Source organism: Pseudophryne corroboree, chromosome 1 (assembly GCF_028390025.1).
Source record: "Pseudophryne corroboree isolate aPseCor3 chromosome 1, aPseCor3.hap2, whole genome shotgun sequence".
NCBI lineage: Eukaryota > Metazoa > Chordata > Amphibia > Anura > Myobatrachidae > Pseudophryne > Pseudophryne corroboree.
Window position 1 is genome coordinate 306,165,861 of NC_086444.1, and position 27,087 is coordinate 306,192,947.

General features: G+C 45.9%; 1 protein-coding gene across 3 annotated transcripts in view; it reads right to left on the minus strand.

The window, feature by feature from the left end:
* KNTC1 (kinetochore associated 1) overlaps positions 1-27,087 on the minus strand; it is a 736,750-nt gene that overhangs the window by 593,956 nt on the left and 115,707 nt on the right. For all 3 annotated transcript variants that reach the window (XM_063964446.1, XM_063964444.1, XM_063964445.1), the window contains exons 6-7: positions 21,605-21,682; positions 109-143 (exon numbers count right to left, since the gene is read on the minus strand). In XM_063964446.1, the coding sequence (XP_063820516.1) occupies positions 109-143; positions 21,605-21,682 (113 nt within the window). The remainder of the gene's footprint in view (positions 1-108; positions 144-21,604; positions 21,683-27,087) is intronic.

The following is a 27,087-nucleotide window of genomic DNA, read 5'->3' on the forward strand; positions in this document are numbered from 1 at the left end:
TGTGCCCTGTCTCCTGCGGAGCCGCTATTCCCCATGGTCCTTTCAGGTACCCCAGCATCCACTAGGACGATAGAGAAATAGTCTATGGAAAATGACGAAAGTCTTTACCTCTTTTGCAGAACTGATGTCCATATTCTCAATTGCTGAAAAAATGCAATGAGTGAAGTCAGTAAACAATTTTTGATTTTACAAAAGCATTAGAGATATAACATACACATATATATATATATATATATATATATATATATATATATATAAATATAAACATTTCTTTACTCTCACACCCTCCTGACCCTTTGTCAAAATTGCTGGGTGATCGTATCCTACAATCCATTAAGAACCTAGCAATCTGGTGGACCACTATGCGATAGATAGCATCTACAGTATCCTCGTGTATCAATGCCTATTTCCCTATAGATTGTAAGATTGCGAGCAGGGCATTCTTACCTCTATGTCTGTCTGTTTTTACCCAGTTTTGTTCTATTACTGTTGTTCTAATTGTAAAGCGCAACGGAATATGCTGCGCTATATCAGAAACTGTAAATAATAATAATAGTCGGTGAGGTTGAAAAACAGACTAGTAGTCCATTGAGATCAACCAGAATTATATTGCATTCCCTATACTATTTAGGTTCAAAGGCTACATTCTCGTATATATTTTTCAGTTAGAAATTTGTCTAACTCATTTTTAAACGCATTAACAGAGTCCGCCATTATAAACTTCTCTAGCAGTGTATTCCATATTCATATTGCCCTTACAGTGAAGAATCGTTCCTGCGCTGAGTACGAAATTTCCTCCCCTCAAGCCTTAGCGGGTGTCCGCGGGTTTTGTGTAGAGGTCTCTTAGTAAACCACTCACATGATAGCTCCGCATATTGATCCTTTATATATTTGTAAATATTAATCATATCTCCTCTTAGTCTCATTTCTAGTGTAAACATATCTAATCTAGAAAGCCTCTCCTCATAGCCCAGTGTCTCCAACCCCTTAATCCAGTGGTGGGGAACTTCCGGCCCGCGGGCCGTATAAGGCCCGCGAAGCCGTTTGCTCTGGCCCACCCGCTTCTCTCAGTGAGACACGCCGCCGCTCAGCCTGGCGGCAGCGTGTCTCAGCTGTCAGAACAGGGAGGAGAGCGCGGCTGTCGGGTGGGAGCAGCGGCGTGTAGGACTTGAAACCAGCCGCCGGTTCGTGAGCCAATCAGAGCTCGCGGACCGGCAGCCATTCAGGAGCCGCGGCTGCCGGTCCACGAGCTCTGATTGGCTCTCGAACCGGCGGCTGGTTTCAATTCCTACACGCCGCCGCCCAACATAGCCGCGCACTCCTCCGTGTCCCGCCGAAAGGAGCGGTAAGCAACACGGGAGGGGGGGGGGGGGGGGATGGGGGGGCATCTGTATACCTGGCACTGTGGGGACATCTGTATACTTGGCACTGTGGGGACATCTGTATACCTGGCACTGTGGGGGCATCTGTATACCTGGCACTGTGAGGGGCATCTGTATACCTGGCACTGTGGGGGCATCTGTATACCTTGCACTGTGGGAGCATCTGTATACCTGGCACTGTGGGGACATCTGTATACCTGGCACTGTGGGGACATCTGTATACCTGGCACTGTGAGGGACATCTGTATACCTGGCACTGTGAGGGGCATTTGTATACCTGGCACTGTGAGGGGCATTTGTATACCTGGCACTGTGTGGGCATTTGTATACCTGGCACTGTGGGGGCAATTGTGGATCTGGCACTGCACTATTGGGGGCATATGTTTATCACGTCCCATTTTAACAGGCCACATTCATTTTTTTGGCGCGTGCGCCTCTGGCGCGCACACACAGTACCTCTAAGGGGCAGACCTACTGTGGGGCAGGGTCATTTTTTAAGTTGAGAATTTTTGTATGGCCCCCGAAGGATTTTATAAATATCCAAATGGCCCTTGGTAGAAAAAAGGTTCCCCACCCCTGCCTTAATCAATTTGGTAGCTCGACTCTGAACCTTTTCAAGTTCTAATATGTTTTTATATAGTGTGGTGGCAAGAACTGTACACAATACTCAAGATGCGGCTGCACCAATGATTTGTACAGTGGAAGGATCTCATCCCTTGTCTCAATTCCCCTCTTAATGCATGCTAACAGCTTATTTGCTTTTGTTGCTGCACTTTCACATTGTGTGTTGCTGCTAAATCTACTATAAATGAACACCCCCAAATACTTTTCTAATAGTTTCCCCTTTTCCCCCTCCCCCCATTTAATTGGTAGGTTGCATGTTTATTCTTAGTCCCCAAGTGCATAACATTACATTTTTCCACATTAAACTTCATACACCATTTCATTGCCCAAACGTCCAGTTTAAATAAATCACTCTGAAGAGACTACACATCCACATCTCACTTGATGACCCCACATATTTTAGTATCGTCTGCAAATATTGACACTGTGCTTTCTAGTCCTGCTGCTAAATCATTAATAAAATATATTAAATAATAGTGACCCCAGCAGAGAACCTTGCAGTATTTCACTAATTACCTTAGCCCAGGTGGAAAACATCCCATTAATCACCACTCGCTGTTCCCTGTTATCAAGCCAATTATTCCCCCATGTACAAATAGTGTCTGCTAATAGTGCCAGCCTCCTGTGAGGTATTGTGTCAAAAGCTTTTGCAAATTCCAAATAAGCCACATCTATTGCGTCACCCTGGTCGAGATTGTAGCTTATTATCTAATAGAAGCTAATCAAATTAGTTTGGCATGACCTATATCTCACAAAATCATGCTGGTTCTTATTAATAGAATGGGAGTTCTCCAAGTAGTCCTGTATGCTGTCCCTTAGTATACTTTTCAATAGTTTCCCCACTACTGATGTCAGACTAACTGGTCTATAGTTACCAAGTTGAGGTTTAATACCCTTTTTAAATATTGGGACTACATCCGCTATACGCCAGTCCTTTGGTACCATGCCTGATCTTAGTAACTCAGTGAAAATCAGATACTGAGGCCTTGCTATTTCAGCATTTATCTCCATCAGAACCCTAAGATGAAGGCATCTAAATCAGGATGATATTAATTTTTTTTTTTTTATCGTTTGCCAAGTACCAGAGGTGGTGATCGCTCACGTAAACTATTATGCATGGAAACCAAGTGGATGTTCACCTCGGACACTATGAAACCGAAAGGCCTCAATGACCAGATTCAGTGGAACATTTTTTAATTTTACTTGGCAAACTTATTCAACTGACACTTATTTTATTCATGGTACCTTGTTTATTCTCACAGGTTGCTCGGGATCCTAATCCATTGTGTGAATTTTTTTAACCCATGGTTCGTTGCTATTGCAATAGTTTGAGCATTAATTTAATGAATACTACACATAAAAAAAATAGCATGACCCGCATATCATTCCCGTTTTCAAATTACACATAAGAAAAATAGCATGACCCTAAGGGGGACAATAACGAAGCAGTGATAAGAGCGGAGAAGTGAGCCAGTGGAGAAGTTACCCCATCAACCAATCAGCAGCTCTGTATAATTTTAAAGTATGAAAATTATAGATGTTACTTCAGTGCTGATTGGTTGCCATGGGCAACTTCTCCACTAGCTCACTTCTCCGCTCTTATCACTGCTTAGTAAATGTCCCCCTGAGTTATCCTTACGGGATATTTATTATCCCCGTTTTCCAACTAATGCCTTACATATAATTTGGGCCATCTGCTTTATACAGATGCCATCTTAGGCTCCTTTAGTATTGGAGGTTTAGTTTAAAAGTCTGATTCCTTTATATATACAAATATTTATTTACAGAAATGACCATAACTGATGCTTTTTTCACTATCTTTACATACGGGCCATTATGCCATTAGAATTTTTTTATGTATATATTTAGACATACTGTGACAGTGTAATGATATATGCATACTATTATGGAAAAACCTGGGCAGGTCAGATGCAACACTTGCATTTAATTCCGTCATTCACGAGGAACCACTCTAATCAGTTTGATTACTTGCACTCAATTTTGTTTATTCATATCATTACAATTTCACTTACAATGTCATTGCACTTATTGTTTATTTAGTGTTCGTGAGTAGTGAAGCCGCGACAGCACAGAGTTTGGTTGCTGAGGAAACACCTTTTCAATGACCACCAGGACACATTGACTGTTTCCGTGGGGCCTGGTTGCTAGGTGATCCCGGACGCCGCGTGCGCCGTGGGCACATACGTCATGACACAACACGCTGCATGCCAGGACGGAAGTCGTTCCCACTCCCGGAGCAAACTACTTCCCGTTCGCGGGTTTCCTTCTATTTAAAGGTATGTTTTCTCACTTATTTTATATCACCTTGACAAAGGGGTGTTATGGCCCCGAAACGTTGGAATTGCTGTGATGATTTAAATACACATTTTTTTACATCAACTATCATACAGCCTCTGAGTGGGGCTGCTTGTCCGATGTGTATATATGAACTGGCCCGTTGCCTGCTGGGAGGCCGGAAAGCTTTGACTGATTGGTGCAAATCCGCTGTCACTCCATCATATCCCATTGTTATCCTGTGGATAACCTGTGGACCCTTCCGAAAAAATCAGATTTTTCCGTATTTTGGAATAACTGCATACCATAATGAGATATCATGGCGATGGGACCCAAGTCTAAGCATAGAATGCATTTATGTTTCATATACACCTTATACACACAGCCTGAAGGTAATTTAATACAATAATAAGATTTTACTCACCGGTAAATCTATTTCTCGTAGTCCGTAGTGGATGCTGGGACTCTGTAAGGACCATAGGGAATAGCGGCTCCGCAGGAGACTGGGCACAACTAAAGAAAGCTTTAGAACTACCTGGTGTGCACTGGCTCCTCCCTCTATGACCCTCCTCCAGACCTCAGTTAGGATACTGTGCCCGGAAAGAGCTGACACAATAAGGAAGGATTTTGAATCCCGGGTAAGACTCATACCAGCCACACCAATCACACCGTATAACTCGTGATACTATACCCAGTTAACAGTATGAACAATAACTGAGCCTCTCAACAGATGGCTCAACAATAACCCTTTAGTTAAACAATAACTATATACAAGTATTGCAGACAATCCGCACTTGGGATGGGCGCCCAGCATCCACTACGGACTACGAGAAATAGATTTACTGGTGAGTAAAATCTTATTTTCTCTGACGTCCTAAGTGGATGCTGGGACTCCGTAAGGACCATGGGGATTATACCAAAGCTCCCAAACGGGCGGGAGAGTGCGGATGACTCTGCAGCACCGAATGGGCAAACTCTAGTTCCTCCTCAGCCAGGGTGTCAAACTTGTAGAATTTAGCAAATGTGTTTGACCCCGACCAAGTAGCTGCTCGGCAAAGTTGTAGAGCCGAGACCCCTCGGGCAGCCGCCCAAGAAGAGCCCACCTTCCTCGTGGAATGGGCTTTCACTGATTTAGGATGCGGCAGTCCAGCCGCAGAATGTGCAAGCTGAATCGTACTACAGATCCAGCGAGCAATAGTCTGCTTTGAAGCAGGAGCACCCAGCTTGTTGGGTGCATACAGGATAAACAACGAGTCAGTTTTCCCTGACACTAGCTGTCCTGGAAACAAATTTTCAGGGCCCTGACTACGTCCAACAACTTGGAAGCCTCCAAGTCTTTAGTAGCCGCAGGCACCACGATAGGTTGGTTCGAATGAAAGGCTGATACCACCTTAGGGAGAAACTGGGGACGAGTCCTCAATTCTGCCCTATCCATATGGAAAATCAGATAAGGGCTTTTACATGACAAAGCCGCCAATTCTGACACACGCCTGGCCGAAGCCAAGGCCAACAGCATGACCACTTTCCACGTGAGATATTTTAATTCCACGGTTTTAAGTGGCTCAAACCAATGTGACTTTAGGAAATCCAACACCACGTTGAGATCCCAAGGTGCCACTGGAGGCACAAAAGGGGGCTGAATATGCAGCACTCCCTTAACAAACGTCTGAACTTCAGGTAGTGAAGCCAGTTCTTTTTGAAAGAAAATAGACAGGGCCGAAATCTGGACTTTAATGGATCCCAATTGTAGGCCCATAGTCACTCCTGACTGTAGGAAGTGCAGAAATCGACCCAGCTGAAATTCTTCTGTTGGGGCCTTCATAGCCTCACACCAAGCAACATATTTTCACCATATGCGGTGATAATGTTTTGCTGTCACATCCTTCCTAGCTTTTATCAGCGTAGGAATGACTTCAACCGGAATGCCCTTTTCCATCAGGATCCGGCGTTCAACCGCCATGCCGTCAAACGCAGCCGCGGTAAGTCTTGGAACAGACAGGGCCCCTGCTGCAGCAGGTCCTGTCTGAGCGGCAGAGGCCATGGGTCCTCTGAGATCATTTCTTGAAGTTCTGGGTACCAAGCTCTTCTTGGCCAATCCGGAACAATGAGTATAGTTCTTACTCCTCTCCTTCTTATTAGTCTCAGTACCTTGGGTATGAGAGGCAGAGGAGGGAACACATACACCGACCGGTACACCCACGGTGTTACCAGAGCGTCCACAGCTATCGCCTGAGGGTCCCTTGACCTGGCGCAATATATTTTTAGCTTTTTGTTGAGGCGAGACGCCATCATGTCCACCTGTGGCCTTTCCCAACGGTGTACAATCATTTGGAAGACTTCTGGATGAAGTCCCCACTCTCCCGGGTGGAGGTCGTGTCTGCTGAGAAAGTCTGCTTCCCAGTAGTCCACTCCGGGAATGAACACTGCTGACAGTGCTAACATATGATTTTCCGCCCATCGGAGAATCCTTGTGGCTTCTGCCATCGCCATCCTGCTTCTTGTGCCGCCCTGCTGGTTTACATGGGCGACCGCCGTGATGTTGTCTGACTGGATCAGCACCGGCTGGTGTTGAAGCAGGGGTCTAGCCTGACTTAGGGCATTGTGAATGGCCCTTAGTCCCAGAATATTTATGTGTAGGGAACTCTCCTGTCTTGACCATAGTCCTTGGAAGTTTCTTCCCTGTGTGACTGCCCCCCAGCCTCGAAGGCTGGCATCCGTGGTCACCAGGACCCAGTCCTGTATGCCGAAATTTGCGGCCCTCTAGAAGATGAGCACTCTGCAGCCACCACAACAGCGACACCCTGGCCCTTGGAAACAGGGTTATCAGCCGATGCATCTGAAGATGCGACCCGGACCACTTGTCCAACAGATCCCACTGGAAGATCCTTGCATGGAACCTGCCGAATGGAATTTCTTCGTAAGAAGCTACCATCTTTCCCAGGACTCGCGTGCATTGATGCACCGACACCTGTATTTGTATTAGGAGGTTTCTGACTAGAGATGACAACTCCTTGGCCTTCTCCTCCGGGAGAAACCCTTTTTCCTGTTCTGTGTCCAGAACCATACCCAGGAACAGTAGACGCATCGTAGGAACCAGCCGTGCTGTTGTAGCACTTCCCGAGATAGAGCTACTCCGACGAACAACTGCTCCCTGGACCTCGCCTTTATAAGGAGATCGTCCAAGTACGGGACAATTATAACTCCCTTTTTCGAAGGAGTATCATCATTTCGGCCATTACCTTGGTAAATACCCTCGGTGCCGGGGACAGACCAACGGCAACGTCTGGAATTGGTAATGACAGTCCTGTACCACAATTTTGAGGTACTCCTGGTGAGGAGGGTAAATGGGGACATGCAGGTAAGCATCCTTGATGTCCAGTGATACCATGTAATCCCCTTCGTCCAGGCTTGCAATAACCGCCCTGAGCGATTCCATTTTGAACTTGAACCTTCGTATATAAGTGTTCAATGATTTCAATTTTAGAATGGGTCTCACCGAACCGTCTGGTTTCGGTACCACAAACATTGTGGAATAGTAACCCCGGCCTTGTTGAAGGAGGGGTACCTTGATTATCACCTGCTGGAAGTACAGCTTGTGAATTGCCGCCAGTACTACCTCCCCTCGAGGGCAGCAGGCAAGGCTGATTTGAGGTATCGGCGAGGGGGAGTCGCCTCGAACTCCAGCTTGTATCCCTGTGATACTACTTGCAGAACCCAGGGATCCACCTGTGAGCGAGCCCACTGGTCGCTGAAGTTCCCGAGACGCGCCCCCACCGCACCTGGCTCCACCTGTGGAGCCCCAGCGTCATGCGGTGGACTCAGAGGAAGCGGGGGAAGATTTTTGGTCCTGGGAACTGGCTGTCTGGTGCAGCTTATTCCCTCTTCCCTTGTCTCTGTGCAGAAAGGAAGCGCCTTTGACCCGCTTGCTTTTCTGAAGCCGAAAGGACTGTATCTTATAATACGGTGCTTTCTTAGGCTGTGAGGAAACTTGAGGTAAAGTTTTTTCCTTCCCAGCTGTTGTTGTGGATACGAGGTCCCAGAGACCATCCCCAAACAATTCCTCACCCTTATAAGGCAGAATCTTCATGTGCCTTCTAAAGTCAGCATCGCCTGTCCACTGCCGGGTCCCTAATACCCTCCTGGCAGAATGGACATTGCATTAATTCTGGATGCCAGCCGGCAAATATCCCTCTGTGCATCCCTCATATATAAGACGACGTCTTTAATATGCTCTATGTTAGCAAAATAGTATCCCTATCCTGACAGGGTAATAGACTACGCTTGCAGCAGCACTATCCATGCTGAGGCAATTGCAGGTCTCAGTATAGTACCTGAGTGTGTATATACAGACTTCAGGATAGCCTCCTGCTTTTTATCAGCAGGCTCCTTCAAAGTGGCCGTATCCTAAGACGGCAGTGCCACCTTTTTTGACAAACGTGTGAGCGCCTTATCCACCCTAGGGGATATCTCCCAACGTGACCTATCCTCTGGCGGGAAAGGGTACGCCATCAGTAACTTTTTAGAAATTACCAGTTTCTTATCGGGGGAACCCACGCTTCTTCACACACTTCATTCACGCATCTGATGGGGGAACAAAACACTGGCTGCTTTTTCTCCCCAAACATAAAACCCCTTTTTTGTGGTACCTGGGTTAACGTCAGAAATGTGTAACACATTTTTCATTGCCGAGATCATGCAACGGATGTTCCTAGTGGATTGTGTATATGTCTCAACCTCGTCGACACTGGAGTCAGACTCCGTGTCGACATCTGTGTCTGCCATCTGAGGTAGCGGGCGTTTTTTGAGCCCCTGATGGCCTTTGAGACGCCTGGGCAGGCACGGGCTGAGAAGCCGGCTGGCCCACAGCTGTTACATAATCCAGCCTTTTATGTAAGGAGTTGACACTGTCGGTTAATACCTTCCACCTATCCATCCACTCTGGTGTCGGCCCCACAGGGGGCGACATCACATTTATCGGCATCTGCCCCGCCTCCACATAAGCCTCCTCGTCAACCATGTCGACACAGCCGTACCGACACACCGCACACACACAGGGAAAGCTCTGACTGAGGACAGGACCCCACAAAGTCCTTTGGGGAGACAGAGAGAGAGTATGCCAGCACACACCAGAGCGCTATATAATGCAGGGATTCACACTACCCACAGTGATTTTTCCCTTATAGCTGCTATAATACACAGATTTGCGCCTAAATTTAGTGCCCCCCCTCTCTTTTTAACCCTTTGGGCCTGAAAACTACAGGGGAGAGCCTGGGGAGCTGTCTTCCAACTGCACTGTGAAGAGAAAATGGCGCCAGTGTGCTGAGGGAGATAGCCCTGCCCCTTTTTCGGCGGACTTCTCCCGCTCTTATAATCATGATGTGGCAGGGGTATTTTACACATATATAGCTTATTAGGCTATATTATGTGTGATTTGCCACTTTTAAGGTACTCTAATTGCTGCCCAGGGCGCCCCCCCCCAGCGCCCTGCACCCATCAGTGACCGGAGTATGTGGTGTGCACAGGGAGCATGGCGCACAGCTGCAGTGCTGTGCGCTACCTTAATGAAGACCGGAGTCTTCTGCCGCCGATTTCCAGGACCGTCTACTTGCTTCTGGCTCTGTAAGGGGGACGGCGGCGCGGCTCCGGGACCGGACGATCGAGGTCGGGCCCTGTGTTCGATCCCTCTGGAGCTAATGGTGTCCAGTAGCCTAAGAAGCCCAAGCCAGCTGCAAGCAGGTAGGTTCGCTTCTTCTCCCCTTAGTCCCTCGTAGCAGTGAGTCTGTTGCCAGCAGATCTCACTGAAAATAAAAAACCTAAAATAAACTCTTTTTCTAGGAGCTCAGGAGAGCCCTTACGGAGTCCCAGCATCCACTTAGGACGTCAGAGAAATTTGTAATAACTTTGTTTATTAAACAAAGTTTGTGTTCATTGAGCCATCAGAAAACAAAGGTTTCACTATCTCAGTCTCTCTCAAAAAATTCCGTATTTAGGAATATTTGGATATGGGATACTCAACGTACGTACGTACGTACGTACGTACGTGTGTGTGTGTGTGTGTGTGTGTGTGTGTGTGTGTGTGTGTGTGTGTGTGTCTCAAAGAGTCCAGCACTCATGTACGTCCAAGTTAAGACCCATACACACTAGTCGATTTTGAGCTCAAAGTAGCTCACTGTTGGCATATTGAGCTACTTTGAGCTCAAACTCGGCCGGTGTGTATGGCCAGGCGGTAAGCCTTGATGCACGCTCCCGCATCATCGCTGGCCGCCGCCGTCCTTCGGGCTGTTTGAACAGCCGAGTGAAGCACTTTCCACAGTCTCCTACTGTGGAAAGTGCATCACCCCCCATGAACATCGCTGAACACAGGGAACATAGCTCAGTGCGTATGCACCGAGCTATTTTCCTGCCAGCGATGTTCACATCATCACTGTGCATACACGCTGGGCAAAAACGCCCAGTGTGTATGCACCTTTAGTGTATGTGCCCCGGTGTCATCCTATCCTACATACATACACACACACACACATATACATACACAAAACGTTTTAAAAAGCTTTGTTGTTCGAGGGAGCGTGGCCTGGCTGGCAAGAGGAAGAGACTGGTCTCCTGTTAGCTCCTGCTGAAAGCAGCCTTATACCAACTTATATGTGCGTCTGGACTCGGAACTCACTCAGCTTCATGATGAGCTCGAACTCCTTAAGGAGAAACCGGAAGATCAAGAAAATCGCTCTAGCACAATAATCTCCGTAATCAACATGTCGCGGAATCTGTGTCTGGTGCTTCTCTACAGTCCTTTCTTAAAGATTTATTTCAACACTGGGTGCCGGACCTCTCTGATGATTGCCTGTGCGACAGGGCTCACAGAACTTTAACAGGCAAACCTTCGCCTATTCAATCTCCCAGAGATGTTACTGTACGCCTACACTACTACAAATCCGAGAAACAAATCCTGTTCTCCACTCGAAATTCTCCCACTGTATTATACCGAGGCATGCAATTGCAAATATTCCAAGATTTGGCTCCCTCCACCATTCAAAAACAAAGGGAACTTCAGCCTATCACAAAGATCCATCGTCAACATAGTATTCGCTACAGATGGGGATTCCGCTTTCTTCTCCAGGACTTTGCAACACCATGTACTCAGCGAAGACTTTGACTCAGAGTCAGGACTTGCTCGCCAAATTGGATCTGCGTCCAGCCTCTCCTCACTCCTCCTCATCCTCTCCTACACCTCAGCTTGTGAAGTCGCCGACGGCTGAATGGTCAAGAGCGGGCAGTCAGCATTCGAGGGATACGGAGCACCCCCCCCCCCCCCCGCCCCCTCACTGCAGTTCTCAGGCAGTGTCCTGCTTCTGTGACTGATTTGGCCATGGCCCTTGTCCACCAGATTCCTACCATGCTCTCTCTCTAATCTTGGGTGACCCGGTACTGGGCCACTTAGCTGTATTTTGTTCAGTTACGTATATACACTGCTCAAAAAAATAAAGGGAACACTAAAATAACATATCCTGGATCTGAATGAATGAAATATTCTTAGTAAATACTTTGTTCTTTACATAGTTGAATGTGCCGACAACAAAATCACACAAAAATTATCAATGGAAATAAAATTTATTAACCCATGGAGGTCTGGATTTGGAGTCACCCTCAAAATTTAAGTGGAAAAACACACTACAGGCTGATCCAACTTTGATGTAATGTCCTTAAAACAAGTCAAAATGAGGCTCAGTAGTGTCTGTGGCCTCCTCGTGCGTGTATGACCTCCCTACAACGCCTGGGCATGCTCCTGATGAGGTGGCGGATGGTCTCCTGAGGGATCTCCTCCCAGACCTGGACTAAAGCATCCGCCAACTCCTGGACAGTCTGTGGTGCAACGTGGCATTGGTGGATGGAGTTAGACATGATGTCCCGGATTCAGGTCTGGGGAACGGGCGGGCCAGTCCATAGCATCAATTCCTCTTGCAGGAACTGCTGACACACTCCAGCCACATGAGGTCTAGCATTGTCTTGCATTAGGAGGAACCCAGGGCCAACCTCACCAGCATATGGTCTCACAAGGGGTCTGAGGATCTCATCTCGGTACCTAATGGAAGTCAGTCTACCTCTGGCGAGCACATGAAGGGCTGTACGGCCCCCAAAGAAATGCCACCCTACACCATTACTGACCCACTGCCAAACCGGTCATGCTGGAGGATGTTGCAGGCAGCAGAACGTTCTCCTTGGCGTCTCCAGACTCTGTCACGTCTGTCACATGTGCTCAGTGAGAACCTGCTTTCATCTGTGAAGAGCACAGGGCGCCAGTGGCGAATTTGCGAATCTTCATGTTCTCTGGCAAATGCCAAACGTCCTGCACGGTGTTGGGCTGTAAGCACAACCCCCACCTGTGGACGTCGGGCCCTCATACCATCCTCATGGAGTCGGTTTCTGATCGTTTGAGTAGACTCTGGCAGTGCTCCTCCTGTTCCTCCTTGCACAAAGGCGGAGGTAGCGGTCCGGCTGCTGGGTTGTTGCCCTCCTACGGCCTCCTCCACGTCTCCTGATGTACTGGCCTGTCTCCTGGTAGCGCCTCCATGCTCTGGACACTACGCTGACAGACACAGCAAACCTTCTTGCCACAGCTCGCATTGATGTGCCATCCTGGATGAGCTGCACTACCTGAGCCACTTGTGTGGGTTGTAGGGAGGTCATACAGGCACGTGGAGGCCGCACACACTACAGAGGCTCATTTTGACTTGTTTTAAGGACATTACATCAAAGTTGGATCAGCCTGTAGTGTGTTTTTCCACTTTAATTTTGGGGGTGACTCCAAATCCAGACCTCCATGGGTTAATAAATTTGATTTCCATTGATGATTTTTGTGTGATTTTGTTGTCAGCACATTCAACTATGTAAAGAACAAAGTATTTCATAAGAATATTTCATTCATTCAGATCTAGGATGTGTTATTTTAGTGTTCCCTTTATTTATTTGAGAAGTGTATAATACTAGCCTATTTCTACATATTTGTTCTTGCTAACTCACAATTTTTTATGTGTTACTGTATTGATATTGCTTAGGTCTACATGTGTTTGATATATTGCATTCTCCTATATTATTTCCCCCCCCCCCACCCCCTTTTTTTCCCTCCACCTCTCTCCCCCCTTGTGCACTCCTTCCCCTTACCACTCTCCCTTCCCCTATTTTCCCATCCCTCTCCTCTTCGCCTGTACAGGTAGCATGTTTCATTTTCTCTCTACCTACGAGTAGGGACCGTTTCTGATGGACTCCCGGCGAATTTGGGACAAGGATGTTCTGGTAATATTAGTTCTAAATTTTGCCACCCCCATGCACCCTCTACCACTAACAATTGCTGTTAATATATATTTTTTATGTAGCGGTCCTAGATTGGGACCAACCTCTTCAGGGTTGTTGCCCCTTTGGGCGCTTTCTGTCTTCTCTTCTCGCATCATATTCGCATTTGGTCTCTCTCTCCCCTCTTTTCTTTTTTCCCTGTGGTTCTGGTGTGGATCATGTTGAATATTTTTCTTTTTCATTTTATTTTCTGGCGATTCATCTTGTCTGTAGGTAATATTCCACCCCTCCTCCCGTTATGGCTTTGAAACTACTCTCTGTTAATGGGCTTAACTCCCCTAAGAAACATTCTATAGTCCTTGGTGTCTGCAACCGGGAGAGGGCAGATGTTGGTATCCTCCAGGAGACTCACCTTACCGGCTCGCATACCCAGCTAAAAGGTAAGCAATTCTCCCAGACATTCTTTGCCTCAGCTGATTGTAAAAAGCGGGGAGTTGCGATCTTATTTCACTGCCGGGTCCCTTTTACTCACACTAAGACGATAGCAGACCCAGAAGGGCGAAACATTGTGGTAATTGGCTCCTTGTGCTCGGACACATTCACCTTTGTTTCTGTATTTGCTCCTAACCAGGACTATGCTCAGTTCTTTCAACATATATTGACCGACTGAACCTTGACTGGGAGTCCCTGCATGAAATGAAGAGCCTGCACCAGAGCTATGTAGACCAATCAAAGCTTGAAGATTTGAAGGGAAGACATGCTTCCTGTGTCAACCATGGACCCTGAAAAGTCATGTGCAGGAGTTACTGCCCCCCACCCCGGAGGCAAGCATCTGTTGTGAGGAAAGTCCATGGCTCTATTCGAAACAGAAGTCTCCTGTCCAAGTGAGGAACATACAGCCGCCACTGCAGGGACAGCGTTGCTCGGAGAGACGGATGGATCACTTATTAATGGATCTGGATTGGAGATCTGTTCAATTGAATTAGAGATCCCGCTAAAAAATCCAATTGTGAAATTGAGCAAACTTCTCCTGTCGATCGTTGACACCATCTTGCCTATGACCCTTATTCAAAGGTGGAGATCCTCTATCTAAGAAACAATCAATCAAATGACGGAAATTAACTTCACAGATCTTGTCTGCTAGCAGAAAGACCCTCTGCAACTGTGTGTCTAGGACAGCTCCCAAATGAAGCATTTGCTGAGTAGGAGTTTGGGACGACTTCTACAAGTTCAAAATCCAACTGGAATAGGCAGACCGATACCTGGAGATGATTCTCTAGAATGTATGGTGTTCGAGCAGTGAGTAAGAGGTTAAGAAAATACTTTTATACCCTGCTGATGAAGGGCTACGGCCATTACAGATGTCACTTTGGTAAATACCTGAGGCACCATGAAGAGACTAAACGAAAGAGCTTGGAATTAAAAATGCTCATAGAGTACCACAGAAGGGACTGGTGCTCTTGCCTAATTGGTATATGTAGATAAGAGTCACTGATATCCAAGGACGCCATGAAGTCACAGTTAGAATGATTGGACAACTGATCAGAGAGATTCTATTTTAAATCTGGGAACTCTGAAGTGGATGTTGAGCAATTTTAGATTCAAAATGGGGCAGAACGATTTGTCTTCTTTTGGTGCGAGGAACAGTTTGGAGCAGAACACTTTCCCTCGCAGGTGAGGAGGTACAGAAAGGATGACTTCTGAAACCAAAATGGAATTAATAGACAACCTTAGAGCTTCTGCCTTGGTAGGATCCAAGAAGGAGTGGCAAAGAAGGAGGAGGATCCTGAAGTTCAATGGCGTATCATCTGGTAACAATGTTTCAAACCCAACTCTCTGGTGTGAAAAGAAGCCAACGTTTGCTGAACCAAAGACGGGTCCCCACCGCTGAACCCCCCTGGGGAGGAGGCGGTCACGTTGCATTTTTTATTTTTTTTTGTGAACGGAGACTTCATGGTCCAATGAAAGGGGAACAAATCTTGGCCTCCCTTGCAGCTGAAAGGAAGAAGGTTTAGGTTTTGGAAAAGAGGAGGACAAAGAAGCAGTTTTAGATGCTACCGCCGCTTCAATAAACTTCTCATACTCCGGGCAAACAGGACATCCCCTGTACAGGGAAGGGACTCTAAGGCCTTCTTACATTCTGCAAATGCCTGCTACATTCGTAGCCAAAGGGCTCGTTGGGCTGCAATGCCTGAAGTCGTAGCTCTAGAAATCAAAACACCAGATCCAATAGCCAACTCGTCTAAATACCTGCTTGCAAATTGATGTTCTCAATTAAGGTTAACTGCTCAGAACATGGTGTACTGTTATGAAGACCATTGTATAAGAACTCAATGTTCAATGGCTTTGTTGACCGAAGCTGCAGAGGGGGCTGGTTTTAAAGACACACCGGTTATAAAATAAGAGTTATGGTAAAACCTACCCTCGTTAACTTTTTCTTCGAGGTCCATGGTATACACAGGGTTAAACTTGGCGTATGCTTGGGGGAGACCAGGATTCAGGCACCTAACAGCAAAGCGTTTGAGACTCCCAGGAGTCACTCTCCCCTCATATCTCGCCCACAGCACAGACTCTTCAGTTTTAGTTAATAAGCCCAAAGCTGGAGCTGGAGAGACGGGAGGATGGTACACAAAAGAAACACTTTCACATGTAGGAGAAGGGAACTGGTGACCGAGAACTGTAACCCATTGGAAATTAAAGCTCTTCAGAGCAGGGACCACGTCCAATAAAGCTTCCGCCTGTGAAAGGTCATGGAAGGCCTTTACCACAATTGGATTGTTGATATGGAACTTGGAGACTACCTTAGGGAAGTATTTCTGCTTAGTCCGAAGGACAGCCCTGTTGTGATGAAAAATAAAAAAGGGGGGACTGCAGGATAGTGCCCCAAAGCCAAATTACTCTGCGGGCTGAGGCAATGACCAAGAGGAAGAGAGTCTTCGGTGGTCAATCATTTGAGGTCAATCGTATCCAATGGATCAAAGGCAGGCTGTTGAAAGGCCCGAAGAACAGGAGGACAAATCCCAAGGAGCCACTGGAGGAACAAAGAGGTTATATCCGCAGTAACCCCTGTAGGAAGGTACGAACATCTGGCAAAGGGAACAAGTTTCTTCTGGAACCAGACAGACAGAGCACAGATCTGAATTTTAAGAGCTGCAAAGCGGAAACCCATGGTAGGGCCCGCCTGTAGAAATGCCGTAAGTCTAGGATTCCAAAATACCAGAGGAGCATATGAGCATACGAGGAGCGATGAACACACCACTGAAAGTAAGAGTGCCAGACACGGTAATAACTGATGTCGGTTTGCAAGCATGAAGTATAGTGTAAATACCCGCACTGGAAAACCCTTTATCCCTTAGGATGGATGACTCAAGAGAAGACGCCGTCAAAGACAAGCGAGCTAGGCCCAGGTGTACACAGAGACCTTGTGATACAAGATTTGGTCGAAGAGGAAGTGGAAAGGGCTCGTCTATGGAGAGACACCAAAGATTCGTGAACCTATGGCGTCTGGGCCATGCCGGAGTCACTAGGATGATCGTGTTGTACTTTCCTCTTTTGAATATGCGCAGTACTCTGGGAAGGAGAGATACTAGAGAAAAGAGATAAGCCATATGAAAGGTCCAAGGGACTGTTAGTGCGTCCATGAAGGTTGCGTCCGAATCTCATGTCCCAACCCCGTAGATGGGTACCCTGTGGTTGTGTCTGGAGGTCTGAGGTCCACGTCTGGAAGCCCCAATTTGTTCACCAGAAGCCAAAAGATGGCTAGGTGTAGAGACCACTTACCGGCGTGCAGTCCAGCCTGCTGCAGCGTGCATGGGACACTGCATATCGCCGCTGTTTCAAGCGAAAACGAGGTTGTTTCTCACAAAAACACACATGTTTCACTGAACCTGTGCGTTTTCGGGAGGAAAACTGTTGAACCTGTGTGTTTTTGGGACGAATGCTGCTTTTTTTTCCCACGGGTTATCATAATTAGATAGCCTGTAAAAAGACATTGGTGAAACATTGGCAAAAAAAGTGCAAAAAACTGACTTTTTGCATCCGATGTTTTAGCTCCTGTAATAGGATACCGCCCAAAGAGAGTTTAAGACTTTTGTGATGTACCTGCAACAACACTGTATTCCAGTAAGAGCATATAGGGAGGAAATTCAATCAGTCTTGAATTTCTATTTTTTATTAAATTTTCTGCTCAGTTCAATCAACCCCTTTTTTCGCGAAAAAACACATAGGATCTGTTATAAGTTCACAAAGCTTTGCGTTTTCGCAATAACACCTGCGAAAGCAGGGTTGATTATCAGGGATTTTTTTTTTTTTGCCTGCATTGGTTAATAGCCAATTTATTGACCCACATACTGCACTATTGTCACGATCCGGGTTATAGGACACCATTATTTACCTTTCAGGTGTCTCCTGAGGCTGGCTCAGCGTTCCAGGGCCTGGTCTCAATCATGCTGCTAAACATCTTTACTTCATATCTCCTCTCTGCTAGTCCGCAGATGCGGTCACAAAAAACTCTTACAAGTTGAATGGCGTTTCTAGCCCATCGCGGCCTCCGCCGCCATTACTGCACTCCCAGCACTTGGACGGCTCTGCATAGCGTCCCCTGTCAGCCGCGGCCTCAACCGCCATTGCTGCGCTCTCAGTGCCTGGATGGATCAGTGTGGCATCTATGTCAGCTGCGGCCTTTGCCGCTATTATTACAGTTCGAATCACTAACAGGTCTGTGCGGTGCCTCTCGCCGGCTCTGTGGGTTTGCTGTGCAGCTTGGCGTCCAATGTCCCCTGCGGCCGCAGCCGCCATTACTGTAAAATTTCCATATGGAATTACAAACCAGGTTTCCCTCCAAAGACCAGTATGGGCGCAGCCATCTTGGTTCTGATCACATGACACTATTTCTTCCAATCTACTGCATCGCTGACTTCTGCCTGATTGCTGACCCAATCCCTGCACTGCTGAGGGTATAAAAGGACTGATCCTGAATCAGGAAGTTGTCAGTGCTTTGGTTGTCATTACCAGTGTATCCTGTCTCTGCTCTCTGTGATTACAGTGTTCCAGGTATTCCAGCTCCTGTGTCTTCAGTGACCCGCACCAATCACCACCCTGCGGTGCCTGCCTGACTCCATAGTATCCTCATTGCCTTCTGCTATTGGCAGTGCTCTAAAACACCGGCTTCCAGCATTTGGCTCCCAGCGGTGTTCAGCTTCCTGATGTCATCGGTGCTCCGCCATCGGTTTCCCTAACATCTTCAGTGCTCAAGTCATCTGTTCTTTAAATTAATTGATCTCTAGCGTCACCAGTGTCATTCAACTCCTCTGCTAACACTGGTTCACCTGCACTTCATCCAGTTCTTTGTTACCGGTTCCATCCGGCAAACCCGGCAGTCTATGTGTACTACTCACTCTACAGCACATTCAGCCTCTGTATAACATCTGCTGACCAGTTCCAGCTTTCATCTACTATACAGCACCTGGGTGATGGTAAGGGTTCACTACGGCTGGCCGGCGGTCGGGCTCCCGGCGACCAGCATACCGGCGCCGGGAGCCCGACCGCCGGCTTACCGACAGTGTGGCGAGGGCAAATGAGCCCCTTGCGGGCTCGCTGCGCTCGCCACGCTACGGGCCCGGTGGCGCACTACGCGCGCCACACTATTTTATTCTCCCTCTATGGGGGTCGTGGACCCCCACGAGGGAAAATAAGTGTCGGTATGCCGGCTGTCGGACTCCCGGCGCCGGTATACTGAGCGCCGGGAGCCCGAGCGCCGGTATACAGAAGACCACCCGATGGTAAAAGGACTCTCAATCTCCTAATCTCCCAAGCTAGCCTTGTGCGGATACCACACCTAAGGGAATACCAGCTTTTGCCTATTTCTTGTGGAACTGTGTACTGTTTTTAATCATTTCTCATATCATATCTTTGCAACTGCCGATGTACCATCAGAACTGTGTTCAATAAACAAACATTCATTTTATCTTTGTTGTCGTGGTCACACCTTCGGGCACTGGTGGTACAAGTCATCTGTATGTCTAGGAGTCCTATTCTACCGCCCAGATTTACATTTACACCAGCCCCTACAACTGAGGCTGTTCCAGGTTAACACCAGCCCTCAGTTGTGACAACTATATTATTTTCTTTTTCTCCATTATCACCATATAAGAGCTTTTCCAACAAAAGGATAACAAGATGAGGACCCATAATTGGAAACAGCAATCCATCATATGTACTTATATAGGTATTCCAATTTCCTTGCTGTGCCTAGAAAGTATTATCCAATTTCTTTATTATAAATTATGTCAGATCACCGACATGATCTGGTAACAAAAGCATGCTTCATCTATGCCATTAGATGTATACCGTAGAAGCTGCCTTATTTCCTATTGCTGTGGGTTGGTGTTTGCACAAAATTCTAAATTCTCTTGGTAAAGAAAGTTCCATCACATGCAGCACATGTATTGTGAAAATTATTTCACAAAGTCTCTACAGCAATACTGAAAATATACATCATATAATATTCTGAACTATCTGGGTTTCCAAAATACTACTAGAGCCATAAATTTCAGTTTTGTTTCATGAAACAAGAAATGTACAAACCATAGTGCAGTAATTCTGTTCATAGCAATTACTCAATATAGGTTTCCAGGTTAAAGAGTACTAAAGGACAATTACAGAGTAAATTAGATATATGTGTATAATGTAAAAGGATCAAAATTAAGTTTTTAAGTTGGAATTTAGAGCAAATCCTATATTCTCCACCAGTAGCTATTCCCATAGTAGATAAAAGGAAATTTCTAATGCATGGAACAATATCAAAGCATACTGTACTGCAATTGTGGTATCTCAAAATCTACTACAGGTTGAGTATCCGTTATCCAAAATGCTTGGGACCAGAGGTATTTTGGATAGCGGATTTTTCCGTATTTTGGAATAATTAGATACCATAAAGAGATATCATGGTGATGGGACCTAAGTCTAAGCACAGAATGCATTTATGTTACATATACACCTTATACACACAGCCTGAAGGTAATTTTAGCCAATATTTTTTATAACTTTGTGCATTAAACAAAGTGTGTGTACATTCACACAATTCATTTATGTTTCATATACACCTTATACACACAGCCTGAAGGTCATTTAATACAATATTATTAATAACTTTGTGTATTAAACAAAGTTTGTGTACATTGAGCCATCAAAAAACAAAGGTTTTACTATCTCACTCTAACTCAAATTCCGTATTTCGGAATATTTGGATATGGGATACTCAACCTGTATGTTGTAAAATGCTTTTACTGTATTCTCCCCACGGCCGTTTTCATGGGCGCACTGTCCGTCATTTTTCCCACTAATATCTTTGTGCTAGGTTATAATCGAGGCAAGTTACAGTACTTTTAATTCTAAGCCGGAATAGAAAGTTACATGTCTATTTATTGCCACAGAGATCACCGTAACATTCTACCCATTGTTCTGTTACACTAAGCCCTAGCACAACAGGACATAAGGGGTAACCAATAAACTAATGGATTCGCTCCAGGATATTCTATTGTCCCAGAAAAGCCATGGTTTACCAGGGATTTTGTTTCACCTGCAGGTGAATAACTGGATACTGCCCATAGATTTAAGCCTAGTACAATGTAATAGTTCGGGAATAGCGTCTTTATCAAGCACGCCATCTCGATTAACTTTCCCTAGATAATATTGTTAAATACCCGAAGTTCTTCTTCTAAACCATGCCTAATTCAATTATTTTAAATATTATGCATTCATGCAGCCCTCTATATTAGAGGACTCCCTTGTGGCTGACTTTGTAGCCATCTCATAATGCCGGGTCAGGAAGCAATGTGAAAGGGTCCAATGCCGGGTCGCACCCAGGAAGGACCTATTTCCAATTCCCGGGTGCGACCCAGCATTGTGATGTGAAAGGGGTATAAGAAACAGAGGAGAACAAAATCAGCATATATGAGTCACAAGCGATATGTTAGCAGAGAACGTTAAGTTTGAGAAATAAGAAGTAGGCATACCATCATTTATCCTTGCAAGAAGAAAATACATGATACAGTGAAGTCCTCCATTTGTCAAAAGGAACATATGGTAAACACCTAAAGAAAACAATAAATTAATTAAACCTCTTGATAGTAGGTGGTAAATGCATCACTAAAGACAAGTGCGTTCCAGAAATCAAATGGGCGAAGCAAGAAGTACAACATAATATACCATAAAAACATGATTTTGTGGAAAAACGTTTAGTACAACAAGATCATTTAATGGTCATATATTCCTGTACTCAACAAAAACTGGTCACATGGTCATCATGTCAACAAGAAAATATATGCTGTTCAAAGTGGGTAATTTTCCTGTGTACTATGCACACATAACTGCCTATGCTGGGTTACTCTCAGATATGTCTTGTAAATGTATGCACTGCTACTACACTAAGGAGGGGGGGGGGATTCAATAATGCACAATGTCGGGCTGCAAAAGAAAACTTGCGCTTTCAGTGGATGTGATGTGCGGTTACAGAAAGACGCATTGGGGGAGATTCAAATGTTTGAAAAGTCGGTTGGGTGTCTGTTTTTTTTCCTATTAGATAGGAAAAACCAGACTGCCAACGGACTTTTCAAACATTTGAATCTCCCCTATAGTGTCAATGATGGCGAACCGAATTACCTCATAAGAGTGTTGGACACTGCTTGTAGATGCTGGAAACTGTTGAGTAAAACCACCAGCAATCATTTTGTATATCATTCTGTTGCCTTAATTTTGGAGAAATTTGTATAGACAGATGTACTCAGTGCACATTACCGTCACATGTGGTGTATACAATAATATGCAGACAACAATAAACTGTACAATGCTGTCACTTTAAATTCAGATGCTATGTTATATGTAATTTTATGTGAAGTGTTGCACCTGCTGTACTGGCTCCATGACAGTTCTTATATAATAACAACTAGTAATTAATAGCATAAACAGTACACAAAAGCAGCTTACAAAGTATAAAGTTTTATAAAGCCTGATTTAAACATCTTGTCTGAACACGTTTTTGTCTGTTTTCTGGGGTTCGGGCGTAAATTGCCGATTGTCACACTGAATATACTTAAAAGGCCTGTTGAGAGACTGTACATAAAATAGGAATTTGAAACCTACCTGTAATTCCTTTTCTCGTAGTCCGTAGGGGATACTGGGATGGTCTTCGTACCATGGGATATAGATGGGTCCTATTGGAGCCTTGGCACTTTAAATCTTTAGAGTGTGTGCTGGCTCCACCCCACTGTGACCCTCCAATGACCCCCTTTCTGGCTTGGATCATAGTCGAGATAACATTGGAAGGGATACCCTTTCTGGCTAGAATCTCCCTTTCAACAGCCAATCCGCCAAACGTAGCCATGGTAAGTCCAGAAAGATGAACTCCCCTTGCTGAAGAAGATCCTTCCGAGGCGGCAGAGGCCAAGGATCTGTGATGAAAATGGCCAGGAGGTCTGCATAACAGATTCTCCAAGGCCAATCACAGTCAATCCGAAATACCCGAACTCTTTCCCTTCTTTTTTTTTTGACAACTCTGGGAAGTAGAGGATTTGGAGGAAACAAGTACACTATCTGGTAAGACCATGCGACGTCAGAGCGTCCACAGCAGTCGCCTGCGGATACCTTGTCCTGGAACAATAATACAGGTTCTTGTTGAGTCGAGAAGCCATCATGTCGATTTGCGGACATCCCCACCACTGTGTTATCTGCTGAAACACCTGAGGATGAAGGCCCCATTCTCCCGGGTGCAGGTCGTGCCTGCTGAGGAAGTCTGCTTCCCAGATGTCTACTACCAGAATGTAGATGGCCGATATGGCTTTGGCATTTTGTTCCGCCCAGAGGAGTATCCTGGATACCTCTCTCATGGCGGCTCTGTTTTTTGTTCCTCCTTGTCAGTTTATGTACGCCACCGCCGTTGTGTTGTCTGACTGTACTTGAATGACCGGATTCTGAAGGAGATATGAGGCCTGTAGATGGTCTACGATGTTTACCTCTGTTACCTCTGGAGGAGTTTGAGGCACCCCTGGCCTTGCCCCTAAATCTGGCAATCCGAAAGGACTGCAGATTGGCTCACGAGTAAGTTAGTCTTGCTGGCGAAGGTGCAGATGGTAAATAGGTAGACTTACCGGCAGTAGCCTGAGAAATCCATTTGGTCAGCTCTTCGTCAAACAGGGCCTTACCTGTAAACAGCAAGTTCTCCACTCCCTTTTTAGAGTCAGCATCCGCTGCCCACTGCTGCAGCCATAACCCTCTGCGTGCTGACACCATCACTGAAGCGCATGCACTGATCAAGCCTATTTCCTTGATCGCCTCATACATAAAATTTGCAGAGTCCTGTCTCGAAGTTTTCTGTTAAATTCCCTGACCATTTGGCAATGGCTCGTGTAATCCAACCACACGCTATAGTGGGTCTCTGAGCAACTCCCACTGCAGTATACAGGGATTTGAGAGTAGTCTCAATTTTACTATCCGCTGAGTCCTTTACAGAGAAAACACCAGGTACAGGTAGTACAGTCTTACGTGACAACCTGGATACCGAAGCATCCATCAACCTCTTTGAAATTTCTTGTCAGGATTAACCCATGTCTCTTTAAAGAGCATATTCAATTCCATTGAAAACAGAAAAAGTAGCAGCAGATTTTGGTTTTACAGTGAAAAACGTTTCCTCTGCTGTGTCTCTCTTTATCAGGGATATTCAGGACCTCTCCATATATAAAAAAAAAAAAAAAAAAGTGTATGAGAGCTTCTATTCCCTGAGACAGAGTACCAACCCCCACCTCTACATCCACCTCCCCTTCCTCCAGATCTGAATTGTCATTATCAGAATCAGAGTGGGAGTACTTGGGCTATTGTACGCTTTGGTAGAATAAGTACATGGGACTGAGACACTGGTCTGTGGTCTGAATGCTTAATTATAAAATCAGCCATAGACTTAATCAAATCCTGCGTCTCTTGCTTGGCCAAAGCCAGCTCAGTGGAGATGTTAGCAATCATCCCTTTAGTGGAGTCTAGCCATGCTGGCTCCTGCAGACTGCTTCCCTGAGAAGGGACCCTACATTGTGTACATATCAATGATCATTCCGGTGAAGGGAAAAACTTAGTGTTACATGACTGACAGACGTTTTGCTAGACATACTGTACAGTAGAATACACACACACAGGAAAAAAAGGGTAAAGCACAATTAACCCAACCAGCCTGCTAGCAGAGACAGAGGGAGAGAGAACCAGCACACATGCCTAAAAGCAATGCTTCTCTGGGCAGTGGACAAAGTACACAATTAGAGGACTTAGTACATATATGTAGCTCCAACCTACTATAACCCACTTGGTACCGCTGAGGTGCTGTAGAGCGTCTTGGGAGAGCAGCGCCTCCCTGCAGCCAGCGTCTGAATACAGTGAGAAATGGCACATCTGGTTCCGCTCTGACCTGAAGCCGGCCCCTTCAATGATGCGCAGTCTTCCCACTTTTTTTATACTGGCATGTCTGTTACATATGAAAACGGGGTTAGACCCCCCTCTTCAACACCAGCGCCAGTGTGTGTATTGACAGGAGACACAGCCACCCCATTGTGGAGCCATACGACTCTTCACCCTAAACCGCCAATGGAGCCGGCAACCCGCTACCCGGGACGCCAGCCCTGTACTCACCACTCTTCAACTATGTTAGGGGTGGTGCGGAAACGTTCGCTCACCTTCAGCGGCTTGCGAATAGTTCCCCCAGGAGCCATGTCCTACCAGCGGGGATCAGGACAATTAACACCCCCACCTCCCAAGTCTAACGATGCAGGCAGCCTGGTGTCAACCAGTCCTGCCTGAAAATAACAAACATTAAAATAAATGCAGAAAACTCTCTGGCGCTCCAGAGGATGTGACTGGCTCCTATTGTAGGAGCATGGGGGGGGCGGAGCCAGCACGCACTCTAAAGATTTAAAGTGCCAAGGCTCCAATAGGACCCATCTATACCCCATGGTACCAAGACCATCCTAGCATCCCCTAGGACAGAGGTGGCCAAAAGGTAGATCGTGATCTACCCGTAGCTCGCGGAGCATACGCCGGTAGATTGCAAGACTTAACAGAAAATAACTGTAAGGAGCCTGCCGCCGCTTCTTTTCACAGTTCCCAGGGATGCAGTGTGCGGGTGCGCAGGTGATGACCTTGCGTCACCCGCGATGTGAGGAGCCTGGGCGCTAATTGGATCCAGTTTAATCCAGCCGGCGGTGGTGACAACAGGAGAAGCAGCCAGCGGGAGGCCATGCAGCATGAAAGCGGGAGCCATGGCTGCGGGGAGAGGGAGGACTGAAGCTAGGCAGCGTGACAACTTGTCAAGTAAGTTATGCAAAGGCAGGTTTCTTCACAAGGGGAGGGATGATCTGCAAAGGCGGGGAGGGATCTGCACAGGGCGTGGTATCTTTACAAAGGTTTTTTTTTACACAATGGGGGATCTGCAAAGGGTGGAGGATCTGCACAGAGTGGATTTTTGTACAGGGGCTATTATGGGGGCTATAATGCAGTGGAGTGGAAGATGGTATCTGCACAAAGGGGGGGGGGGATCTGCAGAGGGGGGCAGTTTGAACAGAAGGGGGTTATTTTATGTCATTATTAATGCTATTTTTAAATGTGAGCGTTATTATTGATGTTATTTGACACTGGTAGATCACCAATAAGTAAGTGAACAAAAAGTAGATCCCAAACGTCCGGCCACCCCTGCCCTAGGACATTACAGAACTGTTACAAAAATATGACACCTGGCAAATTCATATGAAACTGAAAACAAAAACCAGCTGAATTTACATTCCCCCATACAAAAACAAGATTTTAGAACTTCAGTTAAATCCTTTTCTTTTAATCAGCTGGGGGCCAATGATGCTGGGGTAGAGCCTGGCACTTTAAATGGTCTTCAGTAAGCATGATCTCTCTACCTTTCCATATGCCCTCCCTGGTGGAAACTCTAGTTTTTTTTCTGCCTACTGAGAAAGATAAACACAGGATTCCACAAAAAGATTTAAAAAAAAAATTTAACTTCCCAAAGCAGCCAATACGGGTGTTTATGCTCAAGCATTGCAATTCTCAGCATATTACATTCAAAACTAGAATTTATATTGCAAAAAAACATTGAACTTCTAAAACTAAGTGAACGTCTGAACAGAGTAACAAGTGGGTGACTTCATGATGTGCTGCACAGAAGACACTTGCAGTTGTTAGGCTTTGAGGAACAGGTTTACTGCCCCAATGTGAGCCTTTCAGATCACTGATGTAATCCATCTAGCAATTGTTTGCTTCAACACAGTTAAAACTTTCTTGTGGGAGTCATGAGAACCAGACCATTAGTTTGAAACTCAATTCATAGTAACATAAAACTTCACAGCTCTGACAGAGTGAGAACATCCTACTGACCTTGGCAACCTAGACACTATGTTAGGCAGAAAACCTGGATTTGTCTGACAAAAAGCTTTATCCTACTGATAAATTAGGGGTATGG